The sequence below is a fragment of the Carassius auratus genome, chromosome 17, assembly GCF_003368295.1.
Source record: "Carassius auratus strain Wakin chromosome 17, ASM336829v1, whole genome shotgun sequence".
Taxonomy (NCBI): Eukaryota; Metazoa; Chordata; class Actinopteri; order Cypriniformes; family Cyprinidae; genus Carassius; species Carassius auratus.
Genome location: NC_039259.1, coordinates 16,224,073 through 16,246,714, shown reverse-complemented (window position 1 = coordinate 16,246,714; position 22,642 = coordinate 16,224,073). Strand labels below are relative to the sequence as shown.

General features: G+C 35.7%; 1 protein-coding gene across 1 annotated transcript in view; it reads left to right on the top strand.

Annotated features, from left to right (window-relative positions):
* Positions 1 to 15,014, top strand: part of adck1 (aarF domain containing kinase 1) — a 99,857-nt gene extending 84,843 nt beyond the window's left edge. The window contains exons 10-11 of the mRNA XM_026286084.1: positions 8,566 to 8,759; positions 14,378 to 15,014. Coding sequence (XP_026141869.1) covers positions 8,566 to 8,759; positions 14,378 to 14,546 — 363 coding nt within the window. The 3' untranslated portion in view covers positions 14,547 to 15,014. The remainder of the gene's footprint in view (positions 1 to 8,565; positions 8,760 to 14,377) is intronic.
* Positions 15,015 to 22,642: the final 7,628 nt, after the last annotated feature.

The window sequence follows — 22,642 nt, the reverse complement described above, 5'->3', positions numbered from 1 at the left end:
TGAGTGTGCTTGTTTCAGTCTGGGCCTCTGTTTCTGAAGTACCCTTCAGTAGCTAATGTTGAGCTTCAGGCTTTGTGACAGGGGCACACACTCAGCTAAAAGAAAGAGCTTAAGCTCTCCTCTGAGTGGCTCGGGCCTTTTTATTTGGCGGACAGCTGTAGAAAGTTGGGTTGTCCTGGGGTGGCTTACTGTCAGAAAGCTGAGTTCTAAATAGCCCTCCATCCAGCGAGCTTGCATTTAAGCAGTTAAATAATTTTTTGATGTGTAAAAAATGTAATAGTTACCAGCCTCCCTTCATGTACGCAGTAAATCATAAATCTTGACTACTACTAACCCCACTGACGTTATTAAAAGCCGCAGCTTTCGTAAACATGCATTAAAAGCATCATGCTTGCGTACGTTCTCAGTGGATGAGTAAAGACGTGACATTTTAATTCCATTTACAGTAGAGGTTTCTTCTATGGTCTGTGAAGTCGGATGGTCACAGTTATATCAAATCATAACCCAGATATTTTCCATAGCTTTTCTTGGTATTAATGCTTGAAAGGTCTCAGGCATATTGTCTCAATGTGGAACAAATTTACTTCAAGGTTTGTTGGTTTAGCCTTTTGTTTGGAAATGTATTTTATTTTTTAAAAGTGAACAGGGTCTGTTTGCACTTATCAGCATTTGGCCACAAGAAACCAGTGTCACATTTGCCAAGTCAGCTTGGTATTTATTGTACCTCTGGGCCATTTTGCAAAATAGAAAAGTACTGTACCTCGTCTCTCTTCAAACTTTTGAGTAATTTCTTCTTCTTTTTTTCTATTCTTTAAAGCATTCAGACACAGTTACTACTTTGAAGTCATTAAAAATGTGTTGTTTCTGCATCATCCAGTTATTGTATATGTTAGCGGCCCAGTGTTTATGCAGTTTTGCATTTATAAATGTCAATAAACATTTACATTTTTATATATCTCAGAAATGTCGTTTTGCATATTTGCACTATTTATTTCAAAAGTTCAATTTTGTTTTTTGTAAGTATGCCAAATTTTTTTTATGTGGTATATTTGTTACTACTTTACAATAAACAGTTCTGGTACTATGTTGATTTAGTTGATGTAAACGCATTAATGTATTATATTTACAAACTATTAACTTTTCAGATCTTTGGCATTCTTTTGAAAAAGTTTAGATTCCCTGAACCTTTACTTCTCTCTTAAATATCAACGTAATGTCTGAATAACTGATAATCCTTAATGCAATATTTTTAAAAGATTGATAGAAATGCATTGTTTTAAAATCTTTTTGTGCATGTTTCTTGCTTATTTGTACCGCATATAGGCCTTTACTCAGATCAGAAGGTGGCTTCGCCAACATTTCTCCAAATCTCCCAATGGCCCTCCATTCTCTTGATCAGACTGACCCATTTCCTCAGTGCCTTGATACAGAAAGCTGCAGAGCTGAGAGCACTAAGCGGTTAATCCTTTTATGTAGTGATTTTGACTCCTCATGGGGATGAAATGGAATGTGTATTTGAAGCACTCTTGAATATGCAGAAGGACTGTTGCATTGTTATTTTAACGTCCTCTGCCTTATTTCCTCCTAGGGCCAGCTGTGAATTTTTCTTCATTAAGTATTCGACTGAGGCCTGACTATCAATCTCAATGCTCCTGAATTCTGACTGATTTGATGGGTAGTGACTCCGTTGGCCGGTTAGTTATGTGCAGTCCTGGGCCTTCTCTTACTGCTCACCAAGATCCCCAGAGGGAGGGCCGCTAGGACATGACCATATTCTCAACTTCTGCTTGTACAGAACAGGCAGGGATAGAGAAAGGCATGGCTAATCAGGACTGTCTCTCTCCAGCTGTCTGAGCTGGTAGAACAACACAGTCAATCTCTCTCTGATTTTGTCCAATTCATGTCCACATTGAGCGATTGACCCTTTTATGCAGTGCACCACGTCCACCCAAGAGTCATCAGGGGACAATGGCGCATGAACTGAGCAGCAGGGTGACTTACCTCATGATTACCCCTCGTCTTTAAAGTGGAGAGATGCCTTGTAGTTGAATTTTGATGTGCAGACTAACTTCAAAAGCAGAAGACGAAAGCAGAGATATTGTGCACGGCTGCTGAAAGGCAGAATGCGTCATCAGGCATGTGAAAAATACGGACAAGAAGTATAATGTGTGATGTTACACTGAGTTACTCTTCAAGTAAATTAAACTAATAAAATTATAAAATGTAAAACTTAGGTTGAAAGGCATGAAGATTAAGCTTTATGGCAGATTTTTTTTGGCTGACTCATTTTTGAATTTGCAAAATTATTGTGAACCTTCACACGCAACACAATTACCATGCATTTCACGGTCATGAAAAACCTGGAAATATAGGAAAATTGTAAAATGGTCTGCAGAAGTAATGGAAAGTTTTATAGTAATAAAAAAAATACTTCTAGTTGCTTTTGTAAATATAAAAATTTACTTGCAAGCCAGTATGTTAAACATTAATAAATAAATAAATAAATAATGAATTTATAAATATAATATGTGTGTGTGTGTGTGTGTGTGTGTGTGTGTATGTGTATGTATGTATGTATGTATGTATATATATATATATATATATATATATATATATATATATATATATATATATATATATATATATATATATATATATATATAATTACATTTAGCAAAGCTACTTACAAATGATGACAATAGAAGCAATTAAAACCAAGTTATGTGATAAGTCTTGTAGCAATTTTTTTGTAAATTTTTTTTAAAACAAGAAGATAGAATCGAGATAAAGTAGATAACGCTAGTGTTAGAGGGTTAACATTTTTTTAAATATATAAACAAGTTGAAAGAATAGAAAATAAATAGAGAACGCTAGTTGAAAATGTCATTTTTTATTAATTCTTCAATATGTAATTATTTATTCATGTAAAATGAACAAAATCTGCACAGTTCAAAGTAAACTCTAGGGTATGGGCTTTACATTTGTCCAAAAAAATGAGGGGTGGCAATCTCATAGAAGACTTTTAATCCGAACTGACTCAGTCCAGAGATGGGGAACATTGGAACAGGCTCATAGTCAGTCTTGGACTATAACCAGCTATACTGCACCACAGGAAACAAAGCAGTGAGTCTGTCAAGTTAGTCTTTCTTTAAAGAGAATGTGTGCACATGGATGGAGCGCATGTGTCGCTGTCTTATTGTTGCTGCAAGTGGTGGGTTATATATGCAGAGAGATGTGGGGGCATATGGGTTGGATGTTGGAGCAGTAGCTTGAGGTCATAGACCAAGTGTTCAGTGTCCTATTTTAATCCGAACCCCTCACTTCTGCCGGCTTCTGCTGCCGGCGCCTGTAAATCCCACCCAAGCGATAGCAAATTTAAATCCACTTAATTTAGCACCTAATCCCCCCACCCCTCCGACGAAATTGTAGAGATTGAGATTTAAGGATTAGCAGATAAATGGACAGGAAAATGGAGCTTGCACATGTTTTTCAAAGCTCAAGTCATAGCACAGCAATCAGTTATTAAAATGCTGTTGCTGCTGGAGTGCACTTGGATGACCATACTTTTTATCCTGCCAAGGAACCAAAGTAATTTCTGGGAACTCTCTTTTGGGAAATTGTCTTTGCATTGACTTCCCTTTTATAACAGAACATGTTTGGGATTTTGACACCCTGACCTGCTTTGCTGCTTACTTTAGGTGATTGCCAATGTGTGATGAAAATCCTTTCAGATGTTCTGACTCTGACCAATGGCTGTGTATCTAGACTGTGGTTGTACAGTTTGCACTTCATCACTCATTTTGATTTTCTAGAAAAGGATTTAACCTTTATGTCAGGCTTCCGTCTGAACTTAATCCAAAGATTGAGTCATGGCACATGTTCCTTGATATAAAAATGCTCAATTTATTTTCTGAAAGAGGCTACATTATACACTTTCATAGCAGTTTATGCTTGATATCCACTTAATACATTAGTTTCTAATGCCCAAAGTGGTCTGAATCAATATTTGCATGACCAGTTTATATTATCGGTGTAATGTTCTTCTAGATATAAACAGCTTCTGTTGTGATAAGCTTACATTCTGTTCTAGTGTTCTTGTTGCTGTTGTTTATCAGACCAGCATGTGTTCATTAATTGTTCTCATTCATGCATTAAGTTTGGACAAAACACTGTAAAATAGTGTTTAGCCGGTACTGAATCTACAGTGTAGAGCAGGCGCTGCCTAGTGTGGTCAGACTCTTTATAGACTCTGAGATGGTTTCTTTAGTGATTCAAAACCATCAAGTGCAGCTAGTATAGTCCAAATGATCCCTAAATTAATGACTTCTAGGAACCAGTTCTTTTTAGTCTATCAAAAACTATTTAGTGCGAACAATGCAATCCGGTTCCCAAACAAGTGTCTGTTATGAATCTGTTCTTTTTAGGGAATCAGTGTGACCAAAACATACGTTCTGTGTAAATCTAAATCTAAACTTGCAGTCATACAGTTCTTTGTGCTTTGTGTCCTACAATGTTGTCACTTTGTGGTACTATAAGCTTATACTTTTGCAAAGAGTAAATGAAGTTTAATTGCCTTAATCGAGGTTTGTGATTGTTAATTGTGAACTGTGATTTTAATCACTTGGTCTGCTGGACAGTGGAATTAATAGCTGTTAATGCAAATTAGTTTAACTGCTGTTGTCAAACCTCAGCTGAACTAGAATCCACAGATCTTTTTGGTTAATAAAAAACATACAGTCTGAACAGTTTAGCCCAATTCCCAAACAAGTGACACTTATGAATCGGTTTGATTTAGTGAATCAAAACCATACAGTGAAATCAGTGCATTCCAATTTCTGAGCATATGACTCCAAGTTGGTTCTTTTGAGTGAATTAAAACCAAAGCGCATACAATTTACAATGATGCTGCACATATTGTGAGTTATTTTTATTTGAGGGATTGTTTGTATGGCTTTGTGTAGCTAAAGTTTTTACATAAAAATGAATGAATAGTGTTCACATTTATGTTTTAGTATTGGTGTCTAATATAGTCAGTAGTTAAGGCCAATTATTGCATTTCCTTTATGTTGTCTCAATAGCATCAACACAAATTTTGCAAGACTTTTTGTGTATTTATTACTGAAATAAACTTATTTGGCTAAAAGGAACTACAATTATTAAATTATGGTTTCCATTCCTGATAGGCTCATATATAAATATGGGCGGTGATGTGTAAATGCACTTATGGTCCAGAATGACTTGGTTTTCAGCTTTGATTCTATATTTGGTCTGGGTGGATTTTATGTGTTATCTATCCTTTATTATGTCTTGATCATTTTGTTCCTCTGGGCCTGTTTTCTCATCTTGCTGGTACACTTCCATTATTCCAGAGACATGTGTTTGGCATTGAGGCAGCTCTACACCTGTCCTGGCTGTTGCAGCAGCTTGTTGTGGGTCCTGGACTGCTGGGGGTCTTCATGGGTCTCTGCAGGCCCCAGACATGTCTCTTGGCTCCTGGCCCTCTCAGGATAGATTAGCCCTGAGGTAAAATAGAGCCAGATACAACCAGGTCGATGCCAAATTGGGAGCCATGCCCATGTGATACCATCAGGGGCTGCTTGCATAAACAATTAGATCTTAATATAATACATTATTATTATATATTGGTAGTATGATCTAATTTTGAAGAACACTAAGGGCCCTATCATACACCCGGCGCAAGGCGCAGCGCAATTTTATTTGCTAGTTTCAGTCTGGCAACGTTCGCATTTTCCCATCCAGCGTCACGTCGTTTAATTAGCAAATGCGTTTGCGCCCATTTGTGTGCCCTTGGGCGTGCTGGTCTAAAAAAGTGGTGTGTTCAGGAGCATCGCTGGTGCATTGCTATTCTAAGGACCTGAAAGCAGACTGCGCCATAGACCAACTCAAACCTGGTCTAAAGTCAATGGTGCAATATATATATTTTTTTTGTTATTTAAAGAGCGCGTTGGTAGAAAATGCGCCTCTGGGCGGGTCCACAGTGCGTGTTGACTTTGCTTATCACACACAGGGATGCGCATCACACAAACATGCCAAATATTAAAAACAAAAGGATTACAGTGTAAAAGAATATTATTGTGTAGGCTACATAAATATAAAAATGTAATGATGGATAGTCATTGCGTGTATTAGAATTAGGCTACCTATTTGCAATTCAGCATATTACTACTTATAATGATGAATGAAATTGGCTTAATTGAACAATCGTGCCAATACACACACATATATATTAACTGACTCATCGCACCGAGCTTTGGTGGATTCCTGCTTGTCCCGAACATGATCTGCTCGCGCGCTTTTAACTTCGCGCACGAGCTGAGAAGTTTCTTCGCTTGAGAAGCGTTCAGCTTTTCCGCCAACAAATTCTGCCATGTGAATAGCGATCTGCACTGGCGCGATCACATCTCACTCTTAAAGGGAATGGGAGATGACATTCTTAGCGGTGTATTGAATGTTACGCCCATTACTCTTTAACAGAACAGGGACAACCCCTTCTAAAAATGCACCCCAGCACATGGACCGTTTTTCCATCGCTAAAATGGCAAAAGTGGATTTGGACATGCCCTGAGTGCACCTGCTATGCACTTTACACTTTGCGTTTAAATCATTAAAATAGGGCCCTATGAGTTTTGCACTCGGGTTGTTGGTCCCTTCCATCCTTGTGATTCTTTCGAGTATGTGTATACTCTGAGAAGTGGGGTTGTTTCAGGACAGGACAAAGGGTGTCTGAAATGTTCAGTCGAACCCACCTACTGTCACATTCATTTCGGCTGCTCTTCACACCACACCCCAGCACAGCCGAGAGCAAAAAATACTTCAGTGCCATCACAACCCATATGTAGTGTAACCCTATCATTTTGGTTTATAGAGACTTCAAACATGTTTCAAAAGAACATTATCTGGAACAACCCCGGGTTCTTGTGGGGTTTCAACATGCAGCCATTTAGTTACTAGTCAAGATATTTAACCACTAGGATGCTGATTCGTACAACAAAGTATCACTTTTTTGTTTTTGCTCATAGGCTCTTTAAATTAAAGTAAGACATTATTGGAATTTATGTCAGTGGGCCTTTTAAAATGAAGCACATTTTGCATTCTGGGTAAATCTAAATCAAATCTTGCAGTCATACAGCTCTTTGTTCTTCGTGTTCTACAACGTTGTCACTTTGTGGTACTATAGGCTTGTGCTTTTGCAAAGACTAAATGAAGTTTAATTGCCTTAATCGAGGTTTGTGATTGTTAATTGTGATTTTTAATCACTTGGTCTGCTGGACAGTGGATTTAATAGCTGTTAATGCAAATTAACGCTGTTGTCAAACCTCCACAGAAAAAGTCCACAGATTTTCATAACAGTAAGTATTTTTTGTCTGTACTGTCGGTGTGTATGTTGAGTTGTCCATTATTATTCATTTTCAGCTATTTTCCATGTAGCATGTGCCATTTTATATACATATGTTACATCTGTGGTCAATTTTTGGAAAATATATATTTTTTTTATTACGCTCACTAAAGCAGAATTTATTTGACCAAAAATACTATATTGTTGAATATTATTACAAGTTTTCTGTATCAATATCTTGTAAAATGTGATTGATTTTTGTAATGGTAGATCTGAATTTTTGGTAGCCATTAACCCAGTGTTCAGTGTCACATAGAAATAATTCTAATATGCTGAATTGTCTTTCCAGAAACATTTTTTATTATCAATGCTTGTGTGTGTGTGTGTGTGTGTGTGTATATATACAGTGTATATATATATATATATATATATATATATATATATATATATATATATATATATATATATATATATATATATATATATATATATATATATATATATATATATATATAATGCATCGAGTAAGGTAAATTACAGCATACTGCTTAGTCAGAGACTGCACATGTATAAAGATCTGCTTACAGACTGGACTTGAATGTGGCTACTGTTTACATCTTGTGGAATCTTATTTTTCCAATCGAGCAGGAGAAGGAAGGGAGGTTTTCATGCCTGATTACTAATAAAAATTTGCCGGGAGTAGCAACTCAGGGGGCTGATGTTGCCGAAGTGACAGAGCCAAAATAGCTAATCTTCACAGTCGCAGTTTCAAGCACTTAGTTTCTCAGTTGTCTGTGAAATAAGCTACTCCATTTCCCTGCACCCTGCTTTCTCTCTCTCTCTCTCTCTCTCTCTCTCTCTCTCTCTCTCTCTCTCACACACACACACACACACACACACACACACACACACACACACTTCTCTGCACTCTGCCCCCTAATACTGAATATTTTAATAACTTATTTAGGTGGGCATACCTTTAGAAAAGCAAGGCTAGAGATCATCTCTTATGTAGGCTGCTTAAAAGACTAGCACCAAAATTAAATTCTCTCATTATTTATTTAAATATCATTACAAACCCCTTTGAGTGACTTTCATCAAGGCACATTTTTTAAGAATATCCTGTTCATTCTGTTTAGTATAATCAAATTAATATTGTCTTAAAATAGTGTAACTTTCTAACAGCACTGTTTTGTTTTGCCTCCCAGGATGTGGAGATCCGAACGAATGCAGCGCTGTACCTCCCTCAGATCAGTGAGCTGCTGAACCGGGTTCCCCGACAGATGCTGCTGCTTCTGAAAACCAACGACCTGCTGAGAGGCATCGAGACTATCCTGCAGACTAGAGCCAGCTCCAGCTCCTTCATCAACATGTCCCGCTGCTGTACTCGTGCTATTGCCAGGTAAGACATCAGCGACAATAAAGTGGTTGCCATTTCATTTCTCAAGATAAGATAGATAGATAGATAGATAGATAGATAGATAGATAGATAGATAGATAGATAGATAGATAGATAGATAGATAGATAGATAGATAGATAGATAGATAAAAAAACCATTTATTATGATTTTCACAAAAAATATTAAGCAGCACAACTGTGGTAGTGATAGGAAATGTTTCTTGAGAAGCCAAATTAGCTTATTAGAATGATTTCTAAAGGATCATATGGCACTAAAGACTGTAATGATTCTGAAAACTTAGTTTTAGCATCTCAAGGATTAGTTTTTTTATTTTTAAATGAATAATAATTATACTCATAAAATGACATTTTTTTTTTTTCAAATAAATGTCTAATAATTATTTAATACTGATTTGAAATATTGATAATATAAATTACATTTATAGAGGAGTTTATTTGCAAAAGCAGATATGTTTTTAAACATTTTTAAAAATCATGTTTTTTATTATTATCATGTTTTTTTGTGTGTTCGTTATCTGTATTTTTTGTTATTTTGTTAACCTAATTAAAATAACCTAACTGCAGTTTGATTAAGATAAATTGGAAGGCACAATGAAAAAAAAATATTCATTTTGCAAATGAACTATTCACATATATATTAATCCTTTCTTTCTTTTAAGTCTCTTCTCTACAATAGTAAGGTTCTGCCATATTCAATGCCACATTTCTTGAATAGTCACAAGGTTAGAGTTGCAGCAGGCGAACGAACCGGTTCCCACACATTAGGAGTGTGTCTGCTCTTAAATGCCTCATTCTCTCTGTTCAGTGGGCTCTCATTGGCTCATCTCTGCATGATCTGCTGTGGAGCTAAAGTCCCTGATGTAATCTCAATGCTCAAAGACAGTGTCATCTCTCTCACACCAGTAACCCACAGACACTATCCCATGCGCCGCAGGAACTCTCGTTCATTTAAGCGGACTCTGTGGGACCTCACAGAGCATTTAAATGCACTCAGACACACAGCCTCCCCCACCCTGAAAGGAATGTCACTATATTGTACTACATTGTACTTTCCACAGCATTGAGCAGTGATCAAATTGATTTGTTCTCACCATTCTAATGAAGAACACGATGATTGGAGGAGAAAATCGTTCAGATTTGAAGGAGGGCTCCTGACGGTTGTCAGCGCAAAGACACTCACGTCTGCTCGTAAAGGATTTCAGCACGATACAGAAAGAGAGAAGCACCCAGACATGAAACTCAATGTCGTCTGCCTCAGCGCCTCTTTATTAAAACCAAATGGCAGCAAAGTGCAGAATGCAGAATCTAAAATCCATTACCAATTGCTGTGCTCACAGAAACAGCAGAAAGAGAAAGACAGACCTAGAGAAGTAACCGGACCATCACACACTGATTTAGTTTGATGTGAGCTGAAATGTTTGCAGTATCATCTATTACGACGAGTTAGGTTTTTAAAGATGTAGGAATAGTTCAACCAAAAATGAAAATTCTGCATTCATTTACTCAACCTTAGACCTGTAAGGCCTAAGGTTATATATATATATATATATATAAACTTAATAAAAAAGTAAAAATAAAACAAGCTTGCATCTAACCTGTGTCTGCATCCAGAATTCAAAAATGGCATGCTAAAAATCTGTAAGATGGCTTGGAAAACAGTGCTTTTATGGTGTTTTTATCATTTTCTGGAGCTCTGCTATATATATATATATATATATATAAACTTAATAAAAAAGTAAAAATAAAACAAGCTTGCATCTAACCTGTGTCTGCATCCAGAATTCAAAAATGGCATGCTAAAAATCTGTAAGATGGCTTGGAAAACAGTGCTTTTATGGTGTTTTTATCATTTTCTGGAGCTCTGCTGACGATGAACTCTCTATAAAATGACTTAAACTTAATGCTTTTTTGTCTCGTGGATAAAACTAACAGTGTTATTGTTTGGAACGATATGAAGATGAGTAAGTAATGACAGAATTTGAATTTTTAAATGAACTATTCCTTTAAAGAACAGAAACACGAGTCTTGTTCTTTCTTTGTAGTCTACACAACCCACTCACTTTTCTTTGAAACAGACACTGAAATAACGTCATGAAGAAATGAGGATATTTTTCTTAGTCTCCCCATGAAAGCAAAGTGACATTAGCAGTCATTCTGTAGCCTCACACTGTTAAGTATTATATTCAGCCTAACTGTACAAGTGACTAATGCAATCCATGTGATCACGGTTCTGGAGGTGTGCCTGCGCTTTTCAGAATACTTAATGGTGTCTGGAGAAAATTAGAAAGAAAAAAAGCATCTTTTCTTTTCTTTTCCTTTTGCATGTCTGATTACCCTTTTTTTAATCAGTGCGTGCATTTGGTGACGGGTCATATGCAGTAAGCCACTTTAAAGCAGAATTCACAATTACAATTCACAAAAGTCCTACATTTTAGCATTTCGACATTTTGTAATATCTTCCATTTAATAATTCCAAATATTAGCCTGTCTATTGATTAACAGATCTGAATTGCATGTTTATTAAAATATAATAGGAGTTTAATGACAATTCTAACTACTGTATTTGCATTACCAATCTTTTAAACATTTAATTTAATGATTTTTGGCATTCTTATTTAAAGTTATTATAAGCTCAGAATTTGCTTGCTTCCTATTTTTTTTATTTTTTTTTTTTATTATTTTTTTTTTAAGTAAACAGTGACCCACTTGAAAGGATTTTTTTTTTTTTTTTTTTTTTTTTAATCTATCTGTGATGTACTTTGGCAATGTGATCGCTTCCCTAGAAATAAATACTTTCCAAGAAAGAGTATTTGAACAGAAGGAAAATCTCTGATTTGCGGTTCTATAATTGCTGTAAATCTGACACAATATCAATGCAACTTCGAGTGAGCTTTAGCCATAACCAAGCAAATAGTTTAAGACTACTCAAGACTTATTTCTAGGTTTAGACGATTGATGTTAAGTTTTTTCGACCCCTCCATCAGACTCCATTTTTATTCTTTCTACCGACCACTGAGCTGCCCACATAGGATTGCTGGATATCATACGCAGTGAAGAAGCATTTATGCGGCTCTCGAAAATCCACCCGATGAAGGGAGGATGTTATGATATATCAGTTTTAAATGTGCATTAATGCCTCTGCATCCTGTAAAAGTAGTCGTTTTCAGGTTTCGGGCACATCCATGGTAATGAGAAATGAGGAGGACTGGAGGTGCATGCTGGGTTCACTCTTTCTGTCATTCTCTGTCTGCTGGCAGGGACAGACAAACTGAAAGGCCTCTTGCTGAGCAGGGTTAATAATTCATCTCCCGCTCAGCTGTGACAACATCCACTATATCTCATTTTGATATATTAAATATGTTAATTCACAAGATTCTTTCTAAATATATTCTCTAAATATATACTTGCAGGAATTAAAATTAACTATAGTGCCACATGTGAAATTTGGTTATGGAATTACTTACATCGCACTACTTTTCAAACGTTTGGGGTCAGTAAGATATTTTTTGGAAAAAATGTATACAAGGAAGGATGGATTAAGTTGATCAAAAGTAAAAGTAGAGACATTATAATGTTGTAAAAGATTTACATTTCAAATAAATGCTGTTTATGCTTTATATTTATAATAGAATCCTGAAAAAAATAATGTCTGTTTACGAAAAAAAAAAAATCTTAATAATAAAATCCATGAATGAATGAATAAATAGAAATGTATACATGCATACTTGGCTTTGAATAAGTTCAAAGAATAAGTTAAGTTAAAAAATAAATAAAATAGAAAGCAGGTTTACATTGTAATAATATTTCACAATATTTTTTTATTATTGGAAGTTTGTTTCCACCATGGAGTAAAATAAATTGTGACTTTTTATCTCACATTTCTGACATTTCTCATAATTGTGAGTTTGTATGTTATAATGCTGAATTTTTCTTTTAATTCTGAGTTTACAGTTCAGTTACTGCCATTAAATAAAAAATGGTAATTGTGATTAGGGCTGGGTGATATATCTAACTGACAAGCTACGCAATATTGCGTTTATTATTGCAGATGAATCGTCTTCGATAATAAAAGCGATATTGCGTAGCTGGTCAGTGATCTACGGCTCTGTCTATTAAATTCTGCTCCATTTGAAAGCAGGTGATGGCGATTTAGCGGTAATCAAGGAACCAGATTTACTGACTAAATGTGCATGATCATATCGTTAGATATATCGCCCAGCCCTAATTGTGATTCTGACTCTATCACAGAATTATGAGTATATCTCACATTTCCGAGTTTATATTTTAGAATTGCAAAGGGGAAATTCAGATGGGGAGTTGGGATTGCAGAAATGTGAGATAAAAGACTGTGTAATGATTACATCTCCATATACATCGGGAAGAAGGAGGCGGGAACCGGCGCACAATCAAAACTCATTTTAATATCCAAAAATAAACACAAAACAGCGCGTCAGCCCCTCACGGCGACTGACGCGCATAAATTAAAAGCAAACACATAAAGTAATGTCCCAGGCCTGGTCCTCTCTCGTCCTTCACGGTCGTCGCTCCAGTTTTATATCCTTCCATCTCCTACGTGGGACTCAATACGGCGGTGGGGCTCAGGTGTAGCTCATCTCCAATCACTACACCTGGCCTCACTCCTCGTTCCCACGCCTCTCGGCCCCGCCCCACTCGCCACAGACTGCAATTACAATTTGTTTTTAATCCCAAGGTGGGAACAGACTATAGTTTTACTGTATTTTTACTCAAATAATGCAGCCTTTCAACCTAAAGGTGTGTGTGTGTGTGTATTATATGGATATTTTTTAAATAATACTAGATCTATGACTAGTAAGAAATATTTTGTGCTACATTTTCTCAGCTCAATTCTTCTAGATTTGGCAGGTCTGGCAAAAACCTTTAGACCCTGTGTGCCGAGCATGCAACAAGTCACTGTTGACATTTTTGCAAGATTTCTGGCCAAATAGGACGGGTGTCGATTCGTTACTGACTCCTGGGTTCCCATCAGTCCCTGCTTTCTGTTTTCAGCCTGTATTCTGTTCATGCTGTCGCTGTGCTCCTGTCAGATAGTGGAAATGATATCAGCGTGACATCTCCAACCTGACACTGCACCTATTGTATGAAAAGTCAAACTTGTCCACCTCAAAAAGATTTGTACAGTTTGTATACTCAGAAATTAGAGCGCATTTCACCATTGCCCTCTCCTTATTTTTCACTCACCTCGTCTTTCTTATTCCCGAAGGAACGTGTAAGGAAATTAATGTGATTTCACTTACTGTTTGTCCGTTCAAAGCTGTTCGCCTTGACAGTGTGAGATGCATTCAGGAGAGTGGAGGACTCATTGTTTTCCCCCCAAGGACATCCCACTTACTACGGCCTTGACACTGCTCTCTCTCACACACACACACACACACACACACACACACACACACTGTTAATATTACATGACCTAGTGTGGTCTTTCTAAAGTCCTCAATTATACCACGAAGCCTGAGCCAACACAATCTGAATCATTTACTTTAACCAGTGTAATCTCACCTATCGTCTACTGGATCTTAGTCTTTCTTATCTTTCTCTGTGTCTCTGTGCCTTTCTTTTAGACACAAGAGGAGTAAAACCAAATCTCGGACCAGGCGACTGCAGATCTCTCTGTCTGAGCGTTGGTCTCTGTTTCAGATAGATCTGTATGAACTTGTGCAGTGGCTCCGCAGCTCCGCGCTGGCCAGATGGGTCTGTTACCTCCTCAACTGCCTACCCAACACAACCTGAGAGCCGTAACCAAGCCATTACCCCCTCTGTACTGAACTCAACACACTACCAAGTGCATTGTGGGTTGACCATGGACTGTTTTTAGTAAGAGCTGAAAGTAAAAGTCTTCTTCTTTTTTTTTTTTTTTTTTTTTTTTACTTAACAGGCAGCCATACTTAACAGCCATAGTCATGAAAGTTGACTGATCATGTGATTAATTATTCATGTGATCAGTATGTGTGAGCAAATGCTTCATGCATGTTTAGTTTCTTTTAAAGTAACCAAATGATATTTTTCACAGTACTGTAAGTATGTTTGCATCATGCAGCATCCCAGACTTTTGCATGTGAACAGCTGCCATGTGCACTTCACCTCTGTGCGGAATTTTATGGAAAGTCTTCATTTTACATTCCTTTGGATTTCTGAACATATTAAACATTTTAATAGAGCAGTTTCAAAATTAAATAAAAAATATAAGTTATTTATTTTGGGCCTTTTTTTCTTTTTTTTTTTTTTGATTGAAACTGTGGTTTATATGTCATGCCAGATCAATAAATTTGAGTGTTTTTACTTTTCGTGTTTGTTTGTGGGTTTCATTTTTTATCTTATGTTTTTTTGTGCCAATTTTGAGTCACACTGAATTAATTAATCAGGGAATGAAAACATTTTTATGTGGAGCACAACAGATGAAAGTTTGAATAACGTTAACGCTTCTCAGTTCTGGACAGATAAGTGTATGGTGACTAGGAGCTGTCAAGCTTCAAAGGAAAATAAAGTCATTTATGACTTGTTTTCTGTATTCTGGTCAGTGTTATTTTAGTACCATTTATACACTTATGGTTTTAATACTTTGAAATATTAGACTTTATTTGTATATTTTCTGTTTTATTTTTCCATTAGTAATTTTGTTGTGGTGTTGTCTTTTTTTATATATATATATATATGTATCTATATAGATTTTTTTTCTTATAATGTTCGGTATAAAAATAATATCCCTGATTCTATAGATCATTCAAACTCAAATGATGATCCTGTGTTAACTTGAATTTAAGTCAATATTTCCAGAAAATGCTCCGACATTTTAAATAAAAATTGCATTGACATTGATCATGCTGATCTGATCACAATGTATGAAGTTTGAATATGTGTAAATGTAAATGAAATGCATAACAGTCTACAAATAAAAATAATAATAAAAATAACTCTACAGATTTTTTTCTTAATTATATTTACAAGTGGTTTTATCTGAATGCATGGTATGCAGTACAATCAAGAGCTTGTAATGGGATAAATGTTCTAAGCTAGACCTGTATCAGGTGTTAAAGAGTACATCACAGCAAGTCGTTTTTTATTTATTTTTATTTTTTTTATCCATAGGGCAAGTTTTGGATCAATTACACCCTGTTCTTCCCTCCCAGGCCAGCTTTTTCAGGTTAGACCCCAGTCGAAGGGCCACAGGAGCAGAGCACCACAGAAAAGCCCTCACTTCCCCCAGGCTGAAGGCAACAGCCAGCAGTCAGGAAGTCCAAACCCCACCACACTAATGCCCTCAGGCTAGAGAGCAGATTTTAGCTGCCAAGCATCAGATGATTGACGTTATCTGCTCAACAAGTCTCTTCTACGTCATTCTCTGCTCAGCTCACAGCTGAAACTAAATTGCTGAATCCCAGCTTCAGCATCCACAATAATGTGTCATTTACTGTGTCCACAGTTAATCCTGTCAGGCTCCAATTGCAGCTATAGTGTGTTTCCAGGGACTGTGCAAACTTGTAATTAATAATTTCTGTGGATGGGATGCACTCAAATTGTGTAAGTGCATTATTACATTTTTTTCCTGTCCCCTTGATATTTGCTCTTTACAATCTCTGTTGTGTTATCCTTTTATCTGATGTGCTATTGTGTGTCATGTCAGGAAAATTGCCTTGGTTAGCAACAGCTGAGCTGAAGGGTGAGGCCCAAAATGTCTATTAAAAATAACCTTTATATGTAGTCAGTATGACATTTTGTGCATTCTTTTTTTAGTTTATTAATTAAATAAAATCTTAATGTGAATTACACATTATGATTAGCGCATAAATTTAGTTTTATGTTTTAATAAATGTGCTTTTTGATTAAATGATACTACTATTGCTACTGCTATCATATTCACTTCAATTATGTACTTTTGTCTCAATCCCTCCTCGTCTGCTTTGTCTTTCCTTCTCTTGATGAGTCAGAAGTTTCTCTCCATCTTTCTCTGCTGAGTCAGAAAAGGACAATGGCTGCTTTTTCCTTATCACTTTCTTTCCATCTCTTAATTAGACTCGACCTCTGTGAGCAAACCCAGAGCCAACGTTAAGCCTGTGTCTGCCCAGAATAAAAAAAAATAATAAAATGCATCCATCCATCTTGATCAAAAAGCTGAGGCTGGAGCTGCCAAATGTAATCACCCTGATAATAGGTCTGAAGCCTCCAGTGGGTACAAAAAGATGCTCAGCGCTGCTGTAAGGTGACCGATGAAGTAGAAGTTCAGCTTCAGGTGTGTTCTTTGGTTTGTTTTCGGACAGTTTGCTATTACTGTGCAAGCAAAGCACTGGTATTTAATTAGCTAATCACTTAGAGATCACTTAAAATATGACCATTGAGTGAACTTTATACATACGATATGTTTTCCCCAATTAACTACACTCTATTATTTTATGGTTCTCCACATTGTGTGACTTATGCTCTATTGTTTCTAAAACGAAACCCTTAAGCGGCAGACAACTCTATTAATCACAAGATATCTTATTTTACCTAAGATAATTTTTCTTGAATTGTGTAACAGTGAGAACCACAATATTTAAGAATATCCATCTTCAATAAACTTTAAAGACTCTGAGAAAAATCATTGTAAATGTTCTGCTGATATGACTATAATGTATAATTCCAAATGTTGATGGTCCTTGATTTGTAACCTATCACAAATGCACTGAATTTAAATATGCACATAAAAAAAAAAAAAAAAAATTCAGAGAATATCAACATACAATTGAATCTGTTATCATGCAAAGCTTAAAAAGCACTCAAACCATGTGAACTTTGATGCTGCTTGCTGTGCTTTTTTGCTGAAATCACCCCCCCCCCACCACAAAAAAAGCTTGTGCAAATCAACAATAGCATACTTGTTTATAGCAATGTTTCTTTAAAAAAAAAATAAGAATGTGCTGTTTTTGATGTATGTGATTTGTCCAGTCATTATATTATCAATGGCTTTGTTGCTGTGGTTTAGTGAGGGGAAGAAATAAGGCATGGAAAGTAAATTAAATGTCACAATCAATTGCCCCACATAGCAGAATGTAATCACTTTACTTCCCTACGGATGAATGAAGGGGAGTACACCATTTATGCCACTGTACTATACTTCATGTCGCTTTTATCTATCCAGTTTTCCAGTTTTGTGTAGTGGTGTAATAATTCTTGTATGTGTGTGTGTGTATATCATGGTGCACTGTATTTGTGACTAATTACAAATCTTTTATTATACCAATATTTTTACCTTGACCATACACTCACATAAGGCAGAATATATACTGCTACTAAATGCTCAAATGCTTGTATCACTGCTTTCTCTGCTGTTCATCTGCTCAAATCCCTGTTCAGTCTTGAATTAGCCCCAAACAGAAGTGGGACGTCCATAACTGTTCTCAAATGGTATTTGGCACTGATAAAAAAGCTGATAAAAACATCACAATAATCAATAATAATAATCAATAATAAAGTAAGTGAGAGAGACAACCCCATAGCATTGTAAAGTGCTTTGGGTGTACACCAATACACAATAAAGCTATATATATATATATATATATATATATATATATATATATATATATATATATATATATATCATTCTTTCAAGTGACTCAAATTCTTCAATACGTATGTTTTTAGCTAAAATTTGAACCTATAATTTATACTAACACTACGGAAAAGTGAATCCCCTATTATCTTCTCACATTGAAATCCATTAAAAATGTTTGCCTTACTCAAGACATTAAATATTGGACTGGAGTGGTGTTGATTACTTGTGGATCGTTGTGATGTTTTTATCAGCTGTTTGGACTCTCATTCTGACGGCACCCATTCACTGCAGATGATCCAGTGGTGAGCAAATTTCCTCCAGATCTGTTCTGTTGAACAAACTAAATCTTGGATGGCCTGAGGGTGATTAAATTTTCAGCAAATTTTCAATTTTTTACGTTGACTATTCCTTTAAATCCATTGTATAGTATTGTTCTTAGTGCATTTATGACAAAGTGTCAAATGTACTTTGTAACATTGTATTATTATTTTTCTTTTTAAATCATCCTTATTATTTGAAAATATATATTCTGTGTTTCAGAGAGGGTGGTGCTTACGTGTGAAAATCACTTTTAAACCATCTGCATCGCAGTGGAAAAGGAAACCACATTCGTATGGCATTTTGCTGACGTTTTTAGGTTGTGTTGAGATGCTGTGGTTTAAGCGTAGCTATAGATTTAAGAGCAACGGCAGCCATAAAAGACCTTTTAATCTGCTAATGGGAAATCACATTACATTTCCCCCTCCAATTTGGCTCTTCTGTTAGTGCAATATCATAGATTCTGGATTGCAGCACAGGCTTGGATGGAGCCACTTTTCTTTTGGCTCTCCGCATGGTAAAACCCAGCATTTGAGATGGAGATTACTGCTCTCCCAAAGAATAATTTTCCCCTGGGATTATCTTCATTTGGTCTTTTGCAGCCGTGACTTTTCTCATCGCAACCTATTATTCCATCAGGTGAGGTTACCCGAGGGGATCCAGAGTCCCTGTGAATGTTTCAGATGTCTGGTATCTGTATATGGTGTTCCCAAGGAAACTCTGGGAGGATGATATTCATGTAATCCTTCCAGCCACATCTGAGGGTAAAGAAAACACTGCTTACCGCATTTATCCGACCTTTTTTTTTTTTTATCCGTCTCTATATGTTTTCATAATGTATGTTGTGTGTTTATAAATATATATATATATATATATATATATATATATATATATATAATTTTTTTTATTTTTTTTTTTTATTATTTATAATAAATGTTATTTATTATAGCAAATCACTGAAACCCACCCTGTAAATATTATGCATGTATTGGGGTTTGAGCCTAAAACCTTTTGTTACCAGACAACTTTTGTTTTTGTTTTTTACCTATAGCATTATTTGATCATATTAACATGATAAGAGGAACAGTTACAACAGCTCAGGCATTCTGGCTTACCAGCATCTCGAGATATAGTTCAAGGAAGACAGAAAATACTGTAGATGAAGAGAAGGGATAAAAAAAGACCAAAGACAGCAGAAAAAGTGTGCATGACCAAAGAACAATAAATCCAGTGGGCATGTATGCCGCTCCTCTGCGTTCTCAGGCTGCAGTGGGGAATGAGTTCATTTAATACTGTGAAATTCCATTAGAAGAGAACATGACGATTTTGTACAGCAAGCATGCCGTTTGAAGGCCCTCTTAGACACTCATAATTCTCCCATAAGACCAACTCTGATGAAACGGCCAAAACACATTTATTCAGAGATTTAATCTCTGTAATCACAAAAAAAATGGCTTTACTATTGCTTTGGAAATAGACCAGAAGTGAATGACCTTATTGTGCATGCATGTGTTCACCTCCTGTTTAAATGTGTAAAGTTCAAACCAATTTTCAAGCATTTGGAAGTGAAACAAATATTAGGGCAGCGACAACAGTATTAAAGGTTCAGCACCTTTCTGACTCTGTTAAATATGATATTGCGCAAGTTAAAGGATTCAGGGCATTTTTTTATTTTTAGCCATTTTATGCTTTGTTCAGACTGCTGCAATGAACTGGCTTGACTTCAAATAATATTCATAGTTATTCATGTAATGAACAAGATATAGACTAGAGAATACAGCGAGCGGCATGACATGACAATCGTTAGCAGGTGCTGGTCTTGTCAGGCCTCTTCTGGTTCCTGCATTGATCACTTGGTGTAATTAAAGAAGAGCTTGCTTATGCAAAGACTTGTAAATGGAGCACACAATCATTAATTAGGCTTAGATGAAACACATTGTCTGTGAGTTGCTCTTGAGATTAGTCCAGCGACAACAAAAGTGCAGTTAGTCTTGAGGCGAGTCAGAACACTCTTAGTTAACTGCCACTCTGCCTCGCAAGGATCAATACTAATCTTACTGATTCAGGCTAAGCTCAGACCGTTTCAATAAACAGGCAGCGAAGAATTGTGCCCTGCTTCAAAAACATGCCAATGTTGTCTTATGTAAGAGAATTTGGGCTCTCTTGAGGGAAAAGCACTTTTTCACTGGTTCAGCCTTTGGAAATTTCATTTGAATTAACCTCTAGATGTACATGGTTTTTGTGAAAAAGTTTAGAGATGATGTAGAAAATAGACAGACTTGTCTTGGTTTGCTGACTTAAGAAAATAGTAATTTTAATTTAAATAGTAATTTAGATGTAAGTCACATGCAGTGACATTCAGAATTGATAGCTACAGAATTAAAGGTTAATAGTAGGACAAAGTGCAAAACTATTTGTGACTTTTTAGTGCACAATTCAAGAGTTTATATCTCTCTGAGCAAACATTTAGAATTTTAGGACTGATACAAGCTCACAACAAAAAAATAATAATAATTGTGAGAACTCATAATTAGCTTTTTTTGTATAAACTATCTTATATTTTTGTATGTCAGTTTTGCTATGGTAATTCTGTCATGTTCAGCACATTCAGACACTACTACTTTCTTCTGAGGGTGTTGTCATTACAGGTTTTAATGCACCAACATGTGTTAATCCCCAGGGAAGCGTGTAGTTTTAGAGTCACACCAATATCTCAATGGTGTAGTTGGAGCCGGACAATGATTCGCACCTCTCTAAAAGCTCTCACTTCACACCTTTATGCCGTCATCATGCCTGCTTCATTTAGTGTATGTTTGAAAAATCAATCTCTTGGGAGTCCTTGCCATCAGAAAACACAGAATGAGTGGCTATCTTTAGGACTATTACTGAATGAAAAATAAACTACTGAATCCAATGTGCTTAGGCCAGTGGGAGATGGTGAAAGTGTTTCTGGAGAGAAAGGAAGGTGGAGAACAAAACAAAAACACTCTGATTATATATTTTAGATATATCAAATGCTTTTGAGGATTCAAAGAACTGTTATTAATCTGTGTAATCTATTCACATTTGAGTGTTTACCCAAAGGACTGTTTTAAAAGTATTTATCCATATATACTTGTTTGAATTTATAAGTATTTAAAGACTGTTTTAAACATCTATAGAGTGTTTTTAAAGATAGATGCAATACAACTATTGGTACTAAAAAGAAGTAGTACTGTAAAATATTGGTATAATTTAATATAACATTTAATATAATTTTATATATATATATATATATATATATATATATATATATATATATATATATATATATATGTTACCTTTAGATGTCTTTATTGTCACTTTTGTTTAATTTAATGCATTGTGATAAAAGTATTAAGATTTTTTTGTTTATTTTAAGAGCTGTTTATCCATACACATTTGAACATGTTGAGATATTCAGAAGACTATTTGAAAAGTGTTTATCTAAACCCATTTGTCTGTATTGAGTATTCAAATATAATTATTGGAATTATTGGATTGTATACAGTATATAGGACTCAAATTCTTTAGGTATTTGTTTATCGATGCCCATTTGAGTGTTTAAAAACAGCATTTTGAATTCTCAGAACACTAAAAAGTATATATATACACACACACACACACACACACACACATATATATATATATGTATATATATATATATATATATATATATATATATATATATATATATATATATATATATATATATATATATATATATATCCCATAAATCCTCAAAATACGCATGTGTATGGCCTCCTCTGGTACCTTAAACCAGAGATGGGACCAAGTCACACATGTGCAAGTCTCAAGTAAGTCTCAAGTCTTAACCTTCAAGTCTCAAGTAAGTCCCAAGTATTTTTTTCTTTGGCAAGTCAAGTCAAGTCAAGTCACAAGCTATGTCAAGTCAAGTCCAAGTCAAGTCACCTTAATATTGTTATTTTACCTGCAGAAT